The sequence below is a fragment of the Archocentrus centrarchus genome, chromosome 6 (genome assembly GCF_007364275.1).
Source record: "Archocentrus centrarchus isolate MPI-CPG fArcCen1 chromosome 6, fArcCen1, whole genome shotgun sequence".
Classification (NCBI taxonomy): Eukaryota; Metazoa; Chordata; class Actinopteri; order Cichliformes; family Cichlidae; genus Archocentrus; species Archocentrus centrarchus.
This window is the reverse complement of record NC_044351.1, coordinates 1,648,192-1,664,783: the sequence shown is the minus strand read 5'-3', so window position 1 is coordinate 1,664,783 and position 16,592 is coordinate 1,648,192. Positions and strand designations below refer to the sequence as shown.

The 16,592-nt window shown below is 48.3% G+C and overlaps 1 protein-coding gene across 1 annotated transcript; it reads right to left on the bottom strand.

The window, feature by feature from the left end:
• Positions 1-5,561: 5,561 nt before the first annotated feature.
• On the bottom strand, positions 5,562-15,481 carry slc13a1 (solute carrier family 13 member 1). The gene is made up of 15 exons (XM_030730744.1): positions 15,349-15,481; positions 14,424-14,552; positions 13,428-13,564; positions 13,145-13,311; positions 12,913-12,952; positions 12,692-12,791; positions 12,428-12,588; positions 12,145-12,264; positions 11,066-11,164; positions 10,209-10,310; positions 9,952-10,043; positions 8,185-8,279; positions 7,857-8,018; positions 6,365-6,502; positions 5,562-5,945 (listed from the first exon to the last, which is right to left on the bottom strand). Exons 1-15 carry the CDS (start codon positions 15,466-15,468, stop codon positions 5,802-5,804), a joined length of 1,806 nt encoding a protein of 601 aa, XP_030586604.1. The 5' UTR covers positions 15,469-15,481; the 3' UTR covers positions 5,562-5,801.
• Positions 15,482-16,592: the final 1,111 nt, after the last annotated feature.

Here is a 16,592-nt window from a genome sequence, read left to right as displayed (position 1 = left end):
TTGGGAGACATGGAAGACGTTATGGATGCGCATGGTACGAGGGAGTTTGAGGCGGACAGACACAGGGTTAACGATGGAGTCGATCTCGAAGGGCCCCAGGAAGGTGGGGGCCAGTTTCCTAGACTCGGCACGGACTGGAACATTTTTCGTGGAGAGCCATACCTTTTGGCCTGGTTGGTAGTCCGGCGCAGGGGTCCGATGGCGATCAGCGATGCGTTTGTTTTGCTCCTTCGTCCGAAGCAGAGCTGCGCGGGTGGACCTCCATAGCCGGCGACAGCGGCGAAGGTGATGCTGGACGGAGGGAATGGTGAGATCCTCCTCGATGGCAGGGAGGAGTGGCGGTTGGAAACCCAAGGAGGCCTCGAAGGGGGACACCCCTGTGGCGGAGGAGGAGAGAGAGTTATGTGCATACTCAACCCACGCCAAGTGGGAACTCCAGGTGGCCTGATTGGTGGACGCCACGCATCGTAATGCTGCCTCCAACTCCTGGTTGGCCCGTTCCGTCTGCCCATTTGTCTGGGGATGATAACCAGAGGAGAGGCTCACCTTGGCTCCGAGAGATGTACAGAACTCCTTCCAGACCTGAGATGTGAACTGGGGCCCCCGATCCGACACGATGTCTTCAGGAATCCCATGGAGCCGAAAAACGTGGGTGGTGAGAAGCCGGGCCGTCTCCAAGGCGGAGGGGAGCTTGGGTAGCGCAACGAAGTGGGTGGCCTTGGAAAACCGGTCGATAATGGTCAGGACCACGGTGTTTCCTTCAGAGGGAGGAAGTCCTGTGACGAAGTCCAGAGCTATGTGAGACCACGGTCGCTTAGGGGTGGGTAAGGGCCGGAGGAGACCTGATGGAGGTGACAGAGAAGGTTTATTTTGTGCACAAATGCTGCATGCTGCCACGTACTCACGGGTATCCTTAATCAATGTAGGCCACCAGAAATAACGCTGGAGGAAGGCCACAGTGCGATTGGCCCCGGGATGGCACGTGAATTTGGCTGCGTGTCCCCATTGCAGTACGCGGCTTCGCACTCGAGAGGGAACATAAAGGCGGTTGGGGGGTCCCGTCCCAGGATCTGGTTCAGTCCGTAGAGCTGCCTGAATGGCGGATTCGATCTCCCAGGTGATGGCTCCAATGACGCAAGAGGGAGGCAAGACAAACTCTGGCTGCGAGGAGGAGTCCGTGGAGCTGAACTGTCGGGACAGAGCGTCGGGCTTGACATTCCGTGACCCAGGTCTATAAGAGATAGTAAAGTTAAATCGGGTAAAAAACAAGGCCCACCTGGCCTGCCGGGGTTTCAAACGTCTGGCGGTTCGCAGATAGGCCAGGTTCTTGTGATCAGTCCAGACCAAGAAGGGATGCGTCGCGCCCTCCAGCCAGTGCCGCCATTCCTCCAAGGCTAGTTTGATGGCCAGCAGCTCCCGGTCCCCTACGTCGTAATTCCGTTCTGCCGGGGAGAGGCGGCGAGAGAAGAAGGCGCAGGGTCGGAGGCTACCCATGGACTGTTGGGACAACACTGCCCCTACCCCCACGTCGGACGCGTCCACCTCCACGACGAATGAGTTGGATAGGTCAGGTTGGATGAGGATGGGTGCGGAGGCAAACCGACCCTTCAGGAGCGCGAAAGCCTCTGCAGCGGCGGGGGTCCATCTGAAAGGAATCTTGGGAGAGGTGAGAGAGGTCAGAGCATGGGTGATGGAGCTGTAATCTTTAATGAAGCGGCGGTAGAAATTGGCGAAGCCCAGAAAACGCTGCAGCTGTTTCCGATCCGCTGGCTCGGGCCAATCCAGGACCGCTTGTACCTTAACTGGGTCCGCCTTGATCTGCCCTTTACCAATAATGTATCCCAAGAACGCCGTGGACTCCACATGAAACTCGCACTTCTCCCCCTTCACGAACAGACGATTCTCCAGTAACCGCTGCAACACCTGCCGCACATGTCCCTGATGCTCCTGTAATGAGGATGAGAAGATCAAAATATCATCGAGATAGACAAACACAAAATGATTGATGAAGTCCCGGAGTATGTCGTTTACGAGGGCCTGGAACACAGCTGGCGCGTTGGTTAGGCCGAAGGGCATGACAAGATACTCGAAGTGGCCGAGGTGAGTGTTGAAGGCAGTCTTCCACTCGTCTCCCTGCCGGATCCGGACGAGATGGTAAGCGTTCCGGAGATCCAGTTTGGTGAAGATGGCTGCCCCCTGCAGGAGCTCAAAGGCAGAGGTGAGAAGTGGCAAAGGATATTTGTTGCGCACAGTGATTTCGTTCAGACCGCGGTAGTCAATACAGGGCCGGAGGGTCTTGTCCTTCTTGGCCACGAAGAAAAACCCTGCGCCCATGGGAGAGGTGGAGGGTCGAATCAGACCGGACGCCCGAGCTTCGGTGATATATTTTTCCATGGCATCCCGTTCCTGCGGAGAGATGCTGTAGAGGCGGCTGGAGGGGTAGGGCGCCCCCGGGATGAGGTCGATGGCGCAGTCGTAAGGCCGGTGGGGAGGCAGGGAAACAGCCCGGTCCTTATTGAATACTTCAGCGAGGTCGTGATAGATCGAGGGGACGCCGGACAGGTCAGGTGGGGTCCCCTCCCCCAAATCGGTGGACCGAGGGAGAGAGGGAGTTGCGGATCTGAGGCAGCGCTGGTGGCACCGCTCACTCCAACCCGAGATGCTGCGATTCGCCCAGTTAATCTGTGGATTGTGCAGTTGCAACCAGGGAAAGCCGAGGACGATGGGCGTCTGTGCAGAGTCAAACAGGTAAAAGGAGAGCCGTTCAGAGTGATTACCCGACAGAGTCACAGAAAGCGGTTGGGTCTTGTGAGTGATTTCAGAAAGCTTGGCGCCGTCCAGAGCGGAGACCAGGAGAGGCGTGGGTAGCGCTGTGGATGGAACACCCCACTGCTGGGCGAGGGCACGGTCCATGAGATTTTTCTCAGCTCCGGAATCGAGGAGTGCCAAGACTGTGTGACTGCCTGATGGAAGATTTATCCTTGTCTGAAGCGTGAATCTGGGCAGGGAGGAGCATGCGTTAGCTTGACCCGCCAGTATCCCCACCATTACTGACGGGCGCGGTCTTTTGGGCAAACAGGGCATGACGCGATGTAGTGGCCCTTTTTGCCACAGTAGATGCACTCCCCCGCCTCCCATCTCCGTCGTCGCTCAGAGAGAGACAGCCGTGCGCGGCCGAGTTGCATGGGTTGCTCCTCCGCGCCGCAAGGGGGCGCCGTAGCCGAGCTGTCGTCCGCTAGGAGGCTCCTCCGGTCCGCGGAAACCGCCCGGCGAGGGGCATGCTGGGAGTTGTAGTTCCTCGGAGTCCGTCGTGCTCTCAGGCGGTCATCTACATGGATACACAATGAAATCACGGCCTCCAAGGACTGAGGCAAATCCCTAGTGGCAAGTTCATACTTGAGATCATCATTAATATTGTTCAGGAATACTCCCCTGAGCGCCTTTTCCTCCCAGCCGGCCTCCTCCGCGAGGATCCGGAAATCCACGGAGAAATCCGCCATGCTCTGTTGTCCCTGCCGCAGGCTGAGCAACTTCTGGGATGCGGATTCGGGGCTGGTGCCTTTATCAAACACCTCCTTAAATCGAGACAAGAACGCAGGGAAAGACAGATCGGGGTTTCCCCGTAACACAGCGTGCCCCCACTCTAATGCTCTACCGCGGAACAGATTGACCATAAAACCAATCTTTGCACAATCAGAAGCGTAGGCATTTCTCTGTTGCCGGAAAACGAGGGAACATTGGGTGAGGAAACCTCCACATTTCCCTAACTCACCGCGGAACACCTCCGGGATGGGCAGGGCTTTCTCCAACGCTACGGCGGGCTCGGTCGCGGAAGCCAAACCAGCCGGCGGATCTGTCGGCGGAGGGGATAAATCCTGGTGACGGGGCGTAGCGGATGACATGGTGGATTCCAACATACCTCGGAGATCGGCGAGCTGTTGGGTGGCTGCGCCCAGCTGACTGGAAACCAGACGGAGCATATGGTCGTGACGCTGGAGGGTTTCCTCTTGAATAGCCAGGGCCCGATGAACCGGATCAGCGTCCGCGGTGTCCGGTTTTGGCTGGATCATTCTGTCAGGACTCGAGGAGGAAGAGGACACACAAGCGGTGGCTGATGAAAGCAAGGTGCAAGTTTATTTACAGTGATTGATAAAGGTGCAAAGACAAGGGGGTCCAGGAAGGCGAGGGGGGAGGCGGCTGAAGCGGGTCGAGAGGCTGAAGGAATTCCCAGGTGGTGAGGGGCCAGCTGTGGTACGGCGTGGAGCGGCGGGTTGACGAAAAGCCGGGGTTTCCGAAAGGACGAGCAGGAACTGACACGGGGATCTGAAAAAGGAGCGAACACGAAGAGCAGGTAAGTAATATACATCCACGAAAGCGAGAGTCACACCAGAGAGCCGGTACTAACTGAGAAGTAGTCAATGATCCAGCGAAGAGTGATGGTCTGCTGGCAGCTTAAAAAGACCCTGCCTGATGGCTTGATCCGTAGCAGGTGTGGTGATCTCCGCCCTAGGGAGGCGGAGACACCGGAACCTCCGCTGTGGCCCGCAGGACAAACACACATGTATACAGACACACACACACGCAGACCCTCCCCCTAGGTTATGACATAAACACTCTCAGCCCATTAAATGGCTCTTATCAACACTTATCAGTCCAGTAAATAATGGCTAGAAGGCGCCCTTTTGACCCTTCCCACAGCCCAGGAGGTGTCGTGCAGTTTTTTTAATCTGCGGCTGTGCTTCAGAAAAATAAGTGCTTAACCGAAGTGACAGGAGGGTGTCCTTTGGTATCTGGGCCCTGACGGGTTATGGCTTTAGAGAAATGGGTCCATTGCTCGCATTATTACTGACATCGGCCCTCCAACATCCTGCAGATGTTTGATACCAATGCCAAAGGACACTTTATGAGTAACTGGGAGACACGGGTGGCATCTGACAAATCTGCATTACATTACACCCCCAGGATGGCCTTTTACCCTCTATAACTACATGACAAATCATGACTTCCCTCTGTGGCTTCCAGCTCCTGGCCCTTTAACTCAAACTAAAGCCATCAGTCTTTTAAAAACAAGAGTTTATTATAAGTTGTTTTAACTGTCCTGTTTGGTGTTGTTTATTGATGATTGAAGTCTGAAGAAGAAAGACATCCTGGTAATTTAACAGTTGATTCATGTAACAAACAGAGGCCTCATCAGCATGTGGAAGAACCACACACAGCCACAGCAGCCTGGCTCCTCCTCATGCTGCTCACCAGCTTGGTCACACACTGCTGTGGGCCAGCATCGCAGTCTTCGACCAGCAACCATCCAACCCCAATAACAACACCAAACAGAGTCAGCAGCAGAATCAGCTGTTTGGCATTTTCAGAGAAGATCTGACAAGTTTTTCACGGGTGCAGCCGACATCCTCAACTCTGCTGCTCAACCCACAAACGCATTTTCTTTACAAATGTGGCTCCGTTTAAGGAGAATAAACAGGCTTTCCAACAATATAAGATTTATTGCCAATAAACACAGTACAACACAGAAATAATCAAACACATTTCCTTACTTTTTGTGCTAAGTTTATACATTGGCACCTATGTATAGAGAGACCGCCAGCAGGAAAACAGGGGCACCTAAATGTTAACCTGCTGGTGGAGAGGAAGCAGTAACACCACCACAGAACAATGAATACATTCTTTTAGCTTTGGGTGAGATAAAGCACATTAACCCATTTCTGGAGAGTGGCACTGAGGAGCCTCTTTTGTGTCTCCTGAGGATCCTGAATCTGACCATCGAAAACCACGCCCAGGTCCGCTCATCAAGGCACGGTGGAGTTGAAGGTGGGGAGGGTTGGTGCCCAGTCCGGGTACGTATCCAGAGAGAATAAAGGAACTCCCCACGCGGCCACGGCCAGTAGGACGGCGAGGACTCCAATCATGTTGACGCCAAGCCCCGCTTTCACCTGCAGCGGTCGTGATGGGACAAGGATAAGTGTAATATAGATGTTTGTGCGTTACAGCCAGGGTGGCAGGGTGGCTGTAGCTCAGTAGATAGAGCAGGTCACCTATTGGAAGGTCAGCGGTTCGATTCCTGGCTACTCCAGGCTACATGCCAATGTATCCTTGGGCAAGATACTTAACCCCAAGTTGCTCTCCGACGCAACCGTCAGAGTGTGAATGTGTGTGAATGTTAGATAATTAAAGCACTTAGCTTAGTTAATATTGGAAGTGCTTGTATGAATGGTTGTGCATGGGTAAATGTAAAACGTGTTGTATAAGTGCTTTGAGTGTCAGACTGAGTAGAAAAGTGCTATATAAGAACTAGTCCATTTACCATACAGTTACTGAAAATCACCCTCTGTGCTCCTTTTACAGAACTCACCATATCTATGATGGTGATGTGTCCATAGGCGTACACGACAGCGTTGGGCGGGTTGGACACTGGCAGCAGGAAGGAGAAGGATGTGCACAGGGTGGCAGGAATCAGGATGTACAAAGGGTTGACGTGTATGGCCTCAGCCTGAAGCAAGAGCAATCTCACATAAATATTTTTATCATCAGTGAAATAATAATCATTACATACACATTAGTGTCACTGATGCTTCATTCATTCTTTACAGCAGCTGAAAAAGATTCAAAAGAAAAAGACTGTACATAAATGATGGACATAGCCAACCTGACACCACCCATTTGTCTGGAACTGCATTTTCAAGCTTCAGTGTTAGCATTTTGACTGCTGCTATGTTGGTTTTTTGGAACCAGAGGTTACCACATCTGGATGAGAGAGAGTGGAGAGCTCAGTTACCAGCTCATGGTGGCAAACTAGGTTAGCTAACTCCATGGGTGCAACACACAGATGCGTATGTCAGGTAATTAGCACTAAGAGACTAACTAAAAACAAAAATGAACATTCAAATATTATTTGTCAGATACTTCTAGTGGGTGTGCATTGTAACAGGCAGTTAAGAGCATGAAATACTACTAAACTGACCCCAGACCATCGCTCAGAGTCTGGAGTCTGAGAGTCCCAAACTGCCTGCACCCGGGCTGCCTGAATCTGGACCTGAACTCATGCCTGAGATTCCCAGGCTGCCCAAGTCGAAGGATCTCGCCCTCCTTGTCCTCTAGAGGTACTCCTTTGTTGCCAACCCCCTGAAGGTCATGGCCATTGCTGGCCACCTGCCAAGTGCCGGCATCGATCCATGTCACCTGAGGGTCTCAGCTGCTCTGGTTGGCCTCCTGAACTTTTTGTCTCAGCTGGCCAGCATCCAGAGTTGCTCCATTTTGGCCTTCCGGTCGGTTCCCTGAACTGCTTTGCCTTTGCAACTGGCCTCCTAGCCGGCCCCCAGATTTGCTTAATCCTCACGGCTGGGCAGGCCCCCAACCATTTTTGTTTTTAGACTCATGCTCTTGAGCCACCCATTTTTTTTTTTTTTTGTGGTCTTGAGCAACAGTTCTCCAGCTTTTAGAAGGTCTTTCAAAGTCTTTTCTATCAAGGCAAAGTTTCAGTCAGTGGGGTCAGTGACTGTGCAAGTAATCTCTATGAGCCAAAGGCCCAGACTGCTTTAAACACTCAGACTCAAAAAGTTTTTTCTATTCTTGGATCTGTATGGTGTCAGCAGCTTATCCCTTACATGGTTTGTTTGTGAGGTGCAGCCAATCAGAAGAAAGTAGACCTAAAGGGAGGGAGGGGATTTAAAGCAGCTTGTTTCAAGCAGACCATGAACTGAGGCACTCCTCCACAGGACAGTGTAAGATAAATAAAGATTACTGTGAACCATCTGGGCTACGCTAATAAAGTCTAAGAATAAAATATTGAGCTGAAAATGATCAGAAAAGATTATCTGACATGGATTATAAAACACTGAACTAACCAGAGGAGAGAGAATAGGGAGGAAGATGGTAATGGTGGCGGCGTTGCTGGCCACCTCTGTTAGCGTGGTGACAATGATGCAGGCAATTGCGACTGTGGCCAAGACTGGCAGTTCGCCCAGAGGTGTCATCAGCCTCGCCACCCACAGCGACAGACCTGACTCCTGCAGACAGAGAGCAGATTTTCAAGCATGTAGCAGGTTTGTCTTTTTAGTCAATTGAAGGGTCCATTTTTTCAAATTAAGAGGAGATGAATTTTTTGGTTCTACCTCAGACTGAAAACAGTCAGAGGTAGCAGGAAGTAGTTTCAGAAAGCCACACACAACCTACCTCTGCACCTTTAGCAAGTGCGAAGCCTCCACCAACCAGCAGGGCAACCTGCCACGGCATGGAGACCTGAAACTCTTTCCAGGAGATCATGGCTTCTAAATTGCGAGAGAAAAGCAAATTTACAGGGACTGATGGTGCTAAAAAAAAAGACCTGACAGGATGGTCAGAACCTCTCTGAGGTTTAAATGAGTATTTTTAGATATTCTAAACCTTTCAGTAATGACGTGGTGCTAGCCAGTGGATGGATGTCCCCCCCAAACTCCTGAGGTTCATTTCACAATGAGATGAAGGGGACTGTCTGGTACCACGGCTCATCCTCGGACCCCTGTCCAATTAAGAACAGGGTAAAGCAAGGATGTGTGCTCACTGTGGCGCTTTTCTGCATCTGTTTCTCGTTTCTGCTCCACCGTGCCTTCAAGTATTCTGACGATGGAGTCTTCCTCAATGCCAGACGTGATGGAAACCTCTTCGTCTTGGCCTGCCTCTGTGCAAAGACCAGGGTCCAGTAAGTTCTGATACATGAGCTGCTGCTTGCAGACTGCCGCCCTGACCGCTCACACAGTGGAAGCCCTACGACGCCTTATTTCCAGTTTCACTGGTGCCTGCACAGAGTTTGGTCTGACCATCAGCCTAAGGAGGACCAACATCACGGTCCAAGATGTCACCAGCACTCCCCGCTTCTCCATCGGTGACCGTACCCTTGAAGTGGTGGAGAATTTCACCTCGGCTCCACCATCTCCAGGAACCGCTCCTTGGACGTTGAACTGAGCACCAGGATTGTTAAGGCATCCTCAGCAATGGCTCGCCTGTCAAAGAGAGTGTAGGACAGCTCCATGTTGACTACCAGCACCAAGATGATAGAGTATCAGGCCTGTGTACTGTGAATTCTTCTCTATGGAAGTGAAAAATGAAACCTATACTTTTGCCCCGAGCTTTTTCGCCCTCCTCACCCAATGTCGACTGTCCTGGCTCAGCCAGGTAAGCCGTATGAACGCCGGCCACATTACCAAAGATGTGCCACTGGCTCCAGACCTTTAGGAAGGCCCGTCCTTCGAAGATGTTTGCGAACGCATCCTCAGGGGAGACAATATCAACCCAGCGAACCTGGAGGCCATGGCAGCTGACCGCGACAGCTCACTGCGACAGCTGGTGTCTCGCCATCAGGACCAGAGTCCAGGCAGCAGAGAAGGAGAGTGGAGCAGTGTGAGGAGACCGTGCAGATGGCCCAGGGCTGGTTTGACAACCATGGAGACAAACCACGACTGCTCCACCCGCCGCTCCAGGATCGGCCTGTACAGCCATAGCAGACGCTGCAACTCAACAACAGACTGACTGGGTGCTTTTCCATCGTCTTTCTACTGACGGCAGGATGCCAATAAAAACCTTTCAGTGCAAATGTAAGCAGCAGCTTAAAAATTTTATATATATAAAAGCTTAATATGTACAGGAAGTAGTAACCAAAGCTGTCAGATAAATGTAGTGGAGGGAAAAAGCATGAAGAAAAACGAAAACTGAGCATCCTAGGGGACTTACAGTTGACCCATTATGCTGATTTCCATGTTTTTATTCCTGGACTAATAGAACAATTTTGCACGATTCACAATTAAAAATAATCCTTATTTATCTCATACTAGTCTGTTCATGGTATGCCTGAAACAAGCTTTTAAAGATAACTTTCTTCTCATAAAGCGTTTGAGCCTCCTTTTTATTAAGATATTATGCTGTCCTTAAACATCCCACTAACCTACCCACAGCCCATGTATTTACCATATTTTTTGGAGGGTCCGTGTGCAGGCACGATGAAGAAGAGGACACCCAGCAGCAGAGCCACGGTGGCATCGGTGACGTAGTTCGATTTACTGCTCAGCACAAAAACAGAAAAAGGTGGAAATTAAAATGACATTAAATTTAAATTCTGTCTTATCTTATGGAAAAAAAAAAAATCCGGACTTTACGATCACACCTCGTTTGAGGGACTGAGTTTGAATAATTTCCAAGAAAATATAAAAAGAAATGTGACTCACTGAGGGAAGAGTGAAGCCCAGCCTGGAATAAAACCTGGAGACCTGGTCAACCACAGCAACACCATCACCACAAAAACCACCCCAGTGAAGATCTCCTGAGAACTGCACAGAGGGAACGGATGAATGGGTGAGTGGTGAATGAAAAGCAAATGCATGAAAACTGACCATCAAAATTATTGCAAAATGTATAAATACATGAATGAAAATCCATGACTTGCCATACATGCTATGAAGGAAGCTTTGGACAAGCTTTCTGGAGCGCCTTAGTCATTCTGGCCCAAAACGGGGTAAATATTTTTCTTCTGCTAATTTTTATCATGCTTCGTGATAGAAGCAGTTGAGACAATAGATAAATAGTTTATTTTATTTAATGGGTTTCAGCTTTAGCAAAACACACTGTGAGTATTAGGGACACCACAACACCAGGAACCACTTTACAGCTCCTGATTTCAGGCATGAGGCCAGCAGCTGCCTCCTGACTTCTTCAACCTCCCACCAGCTGCTTCTTCACACACAGAAGTTTACCTCTGCTTCTAAAGTCTTGTTATAAACTGGAAACGGCCGCCATCAAAGGAGTGTGACCTGTATCAACCGGTCTCACCAAGACGGATAAATCACACCAAAACAATCTCAATCATTCATCTCAAAGGGCATGACGGGGGGGCAGGAAAATTAGATTTTGGGGTGAAGTTTGAAGCATTAATGAGCTGACTGAGAGTGACTGAATGAATGTATGAGTGAACACCCTGATGAATGACCATATGGCTGAAGAGATGAACGGGCATATTAATGCCTGACTGCAGTAATGACCACAGGAATGAATACATGATCAATCTGATGAATAGATGAGCGATCACCTCATGGCTCCCAGCTTCTTGTACTCGTCTTCTATCACCTTTTTCGCTGCCTTCTCGCCCTCAGACTGCTCACCATGACACCGCCACAGGAACCTGAAGCTGTGTGAGACAGCGTGTGTGTGTGTGTGTGTGTGTGTGTGTGTGTGTGTGTGTGTGTGTGTGTGTGTGTGTGTGTGTGTGTGTGTGACAGAGAGAGAGATGAGTGCACACAGAGAGGTTACATTTTTTAAAGCACCAAGGATGTGTCCACACTGAGCTTAAAAGCACTGACTACATAATGAAGAAATAATTCTGTAGTTACAAAGTTATGAAAAGGTATAAATTATAATTAAGTTCTTCAAATATTCCATGTGTCTGATTTTGATTTTAATCTTACTGGATGTGACGGGAAGGTTTCTGTTTGCTTGGATCTCTTTGGATTCAGGAGTCAGACACTCTCTGTCTTTAAGATCAGAATTTAAATTTTCCACTTTGATAAAGCTCGTAATTACGGCCGGATCAGGTGACCCGAACCTTCCCTTGGTTGTGCTGCTGGGAGGACCTCCCATAATGCACTGCAGTTCGTGTTTGTGCTGGTCTGTCTCTGTTTCCCTCATCTCCTGTCCTCCCTTTATCACCAAGTGCTTACTCATAGAGGACCGGCTGGTTGTCAGGACCCTCTCTAATATTGTTTGGTCTTTATCTTACAGTTTAAAGCACTCTGAGAGGACTGCTGCTGTGAGCTAGTATTATATAAGTAACCTTTAAATGAACTGAAAGGTTCAGGCAGGCCATTCAGATAAGCTGATCTCACTGCTAGCAGAGAACAAGTTAGAGCTTGAGAACAACCCTGCCGAGCTGAATCACGCAGTCTGTTCATGACATTCTTAAAAAATCACAAAAGGATACAACAACCAGTTCATCACTGCAGCCTGCTACATAAATTCACAAATGACAGGAAATGGGATGATACCTGTACTGATCATTGAAACATGAGGTAAAGCTGATGATGTAGAATAACTAATGAAAGAAAGCCAGACAGTGTGACACACAGAGAGCAGCAAGGATAGAAAGATAACAGGTGATATGCTGATACTCACTCTGAGCCAATGAAGAGCCAATACAGCCACAGCCACGTCAGCAGCAGCATGATCACGCTGACGGGCAGGCACAACAGGAGCCAGTTCCCAAAGTTAATGCAGTTGCAGTCTGGGTAAACCCTGAATGCAAACACAGACTCAATTATTTAAAAACATGATGCGCATGGCAACTTTATATTGTAGGAAATATCAGTCCCACTGATACTTTCCAGGAGCTGGTATTTTCTACTCCCCTGTCTCTGTCTCATTAACATACACTGAATGTATCTCGTGAGACACTCACTGGTTGAGGTACTCAGAGAATATGAGGTTTGGAGAGGTTCCTGGCAGCGTGGTGATGCCACCAATGTTGGATGAGTAGGCGATGCCAAGGCACATGGCTTTGCACAGCATCCGGTCCTGTTTACGCCTCCTGTGGAGAGCCGTGGGTGCGTGCTGTGCAGCCTGCATGACAAAGAGAAATAAATCAAATGGAAGCAGCGTTAGTGGCAGCAGCAGAACATCTGTGTGAGTACCAGAACAAAAGTCACGTCAGAAGCTTTATTACGTTTTTGTTCACCGCTTCCTGCACCTCATCTGCTGCAGGCTGCGACACCATTTGTATCTGAACAGAAGTTTCTTTAGGGACGTCTGGCTGCTTGCTGTCACTGAGAGTCAGAGGAACAAGGCATTAAAGTGCTCTGCATGCACTGCAGAAGCAAAAACTAAGGGCAGCAGCATTTCTGAAGGGATCAGTGAACATCAGTGAACTTTAGAGAATTCACAGACCTCCGAGTTTCTTTAACCTCTTCGGGACCGTTGGAGATTTCTGCAAAAACAGAAAACATACTTTGGTCAGAGTCACAGGTTCCATCCTCAAAATCTCACACTTCTGATCATATTTGTGTTGTTGACCACTACATTTGATCTTTTTTTGAGAAAAAGTGTGTGAGTGTGTGTGTGTGTGTGTGCGCGTGCACTCTTATGTATAAAATCCAAAGCAAACTCTTAGTCTCGGTACCATCCAGCTGCAGGTTGGGGTTGTCTTCACCAGCATACCCTTCTTCCTTTGCCTTCAGGATCTGCTGGAGGACAGCTTCCACGATGGGCATCACCATGGTAACAGCAGAGGTATTTTGGACCCACATTGAGAGGAAGGCACAGCCGGACATGAAGCCCAACATCAACCTGAAGGCAACAGCAGTGAGTTCAAAAAGGAACGTCTGTCCACACCACACAGGTCTGATGGCTGTGAGGAGCTTTCACACATAATAGATCAACAGTGGAGAAAAAAAGATGCTCACCACGCAGGGCTGACTCCCACCAAGGTGACGAGCCTCAGGGCGATCCTGCGGTGGAGGCCCCACTTCTCGATGGATGTGGCGAGGCAGATGACGCCCACAAGCAGGAAGTGGAAGTCTTTAAAATACTCCTTTGCCACCTGGGGGAGAAATAGGATTTTAGAAGAGAATAAGCAAATGCAGAGAAATTAAATGAGAAGCGTTTTAAAGTCCATTTTCAAATGTAAATTTGCGGCCAATGCAAGAAGAAAATGCTTCTGCTGGGAATGAACAAGTAACAGATAAATAAAAAACAATAATAATCACACACTGGTAAATATTCTACTAAACTAAAATGAGTTTATAGTGTAGTGGTTTACATATTCACCCAATAAGCAAAGGTGCCCTGGTTTGATTCCAGGAGGAGACACAAATGCCTCTGGGGCTGTGTGTAAAAATCTGAGACATCAAATATGGAGAGCTGCCTGCTGTGGCGACCCCGCTAAATATGGGAGGAGCCTTAAGATGCTTTTTAAATAAAAAACAAACACTTAAACTAACCCTGAGGCATCATTTCAATAATCTAATTTCTTTACTGTAAATCAGGTTAACTAACTTTCTGGATTTTCATAAACGAACCAGCATTTGATGACAGGTCGTCTTTAAAGGGGCTGCGCTGAGGCTCAGGATAAACAATCAGTCTTTTTTATTGCAACAGTGAAGAGGGAGAAAATGAAGGAGAAAGACGTGCAGCAAAGGGCCACATTGTTATTATTCTGAACTGTAAATCATGCAGAGCAAGAGTCCAAGAATAAAAAATATGGCTCTGGAAGTGAGAAGAATCAGGCTCCTTTAATATTTGTACTGTGGAAAAAAGCAGGAATATTCTGAACAGCTCAGGTGAGGTGAGTGCCAAAGTTTATCCTTTCACACGTGTGGGCGCAAGCAAACGGGCACTTTACACAAAACAGCCCAGAACAGTGTGAACGGCTCTGACTGCTGACGGCGAGCAGGACTCACACCGGAGGACGTCATGATGCCACACAGGGGGAAGAGGATGGCGGGCAGCATGGCAGTCATGGAGAGTGGAATCACCTCCGTTACCCAGTATACCGCCATCAGCAGCAACACAAAGGCACATGCTGCCTCCTGAAGACACACACACACACACACACACACACACACACACACACACACACACCACACACACACACACACACACACAGAGAGAGTCATTAACAGAGTTAAATGCAGTGTCTTCCTTTGCGTTCCCAGTTTTGTGGATTTGGTTTGCTGCTTCATTTCATGGACTCACACTGACCTCAATAAAGGTTTGGTTTTTGTATACACCTGTCTGGGTCTCAGTCTGGGTCCTTACCTGCAATTCTGGACAAGTTTCCCTAAAAACTTTCCTGTGCTCTGTACCAACGATGTAAGAACAAACAGTGACTGGTGTGCTGCAGGTTTGCTCTGCTTTTCTTTTTGGACTGCAGAAGCTTTTCAAGTCATTTTTTAGCTTAAATGATTAAAAACTTTGAACTGTCTTTTTGTGTTTTCATTTTATGAGTATATAAACATTATTTATAGACACTTCAGAGAAAAGGCTCCAGGATCTGGTTGCTCTGTGCACACAGCTCTGTTGGGGGTGTTTACAGTGAGGTGAAAACGGGCTCTGGGTGGAAAAATCCTCCACGACTGAACACAGCTGCTGCAGGAAAGCAAATAAAGATCAAAAACTCTACAAACAGCTTCCTGCTGAAATTATGGAGACCAAATCATAAAGTTTATGTGCTGGACAATCAGAACCAGCAGTGGCAACATCTTTCATATTATACAAATAATTTGAAGAATAGGAAGAAGACGAACGGGTGGACAGACGGATGGATGTGATCCATTTGAAAACACTGATTAATGCATCTGAAATTGGGGATATTTGTGCACACACCTTTGTTTCGATGACCAGAGGAAGTGGGAGCAGCAGCAGCGGCGTGAGGATGATCAGGAGAACGCTGTGATAGTTCCACAGTCCTCTGCTCAGCCTGTTCTGCATCCTCTTCTCTCCCATTCTTTTCGGTTCTCCCGCTGGTTCCTGCTGCGACCCTGCAGTTATTGGGCAGTGATATGTGAGAGATGGTAATGATTGACAGCCACTGTGAGAGGCTGGAAACCAGATTCAGGAAGTCCTCGAACTACTGGAGGCTGCTTTTATATGTTCTTGATCAAGAACAAAAGCTCATTAGTAATCATTAGCTCATTAGTTATCTGTGCACTAACACAAAGGTGAGACTGTGATGTGACTGCATTTCAAAAGGACAGTATTAGTATTCGACCCAATCCTGCATTTCTGCAGAATTATAAATGTGTTCAAATCTAAAATCATTTTTCATACTTACAGAAAGCCGACCAGAGGATGTAACAAATCATATGTATGTATCCACGGTGTGTGCTCCATGTAATGTGCTGTTCTACTGACACTACCAGGAAAACAGCCCATGCACATCCTCAGCAGGTCCAAAATATCAAATCAAAGAAAAGAATGAACAATTCACTGCAGAAATGCAATGTTCTTATTTATGTAATAATATCAGACTGAGGGGGAGCAGGTCTGTGCAGCACTCACATATTCATCTTCATCATGTCAGGATACATTTAATTACAATGCACATAGCAAACACACACACAGATGTCAGCGAGTAATATGATGCTGTATGTGTACACGGCACTGCTCACTCTTCTGCACAATGCTGCTTCACTTACTGGAATTATTGTGTATTTATTTTTTTTATCTTGACCTTGGTGTGAAACATTTTGTCCAGAAAACTGATATTAAAAATGTCATCTCGCAACTTTTATGATCCTCATTAGATAAAAAAGGGTACGAAGCACAATTATGTAATTACATGGTGGCTGGTCAGAAATAATTTAATAGCAGGAAAAAGTACAGTGTGTATTTGTGCGTCCTGAAAAATGATTATCTCACTGTGTAAAGGTTCATCAGCATTTTCTCTGAACCCACGGCAGCATGACACGACACCTGGTCTCACCTGAGAATTCCAAGGACTTCTGGTATCTTTTAACTTGTTATCTTGGATCCCTCAGAGGGCCATTAAAGTTTAGCTGAGTTTATAGTCTGTTACCTTTGACCCATGACTAATGACTAAACAAAATTCATGAAAAAAACCCAAACTT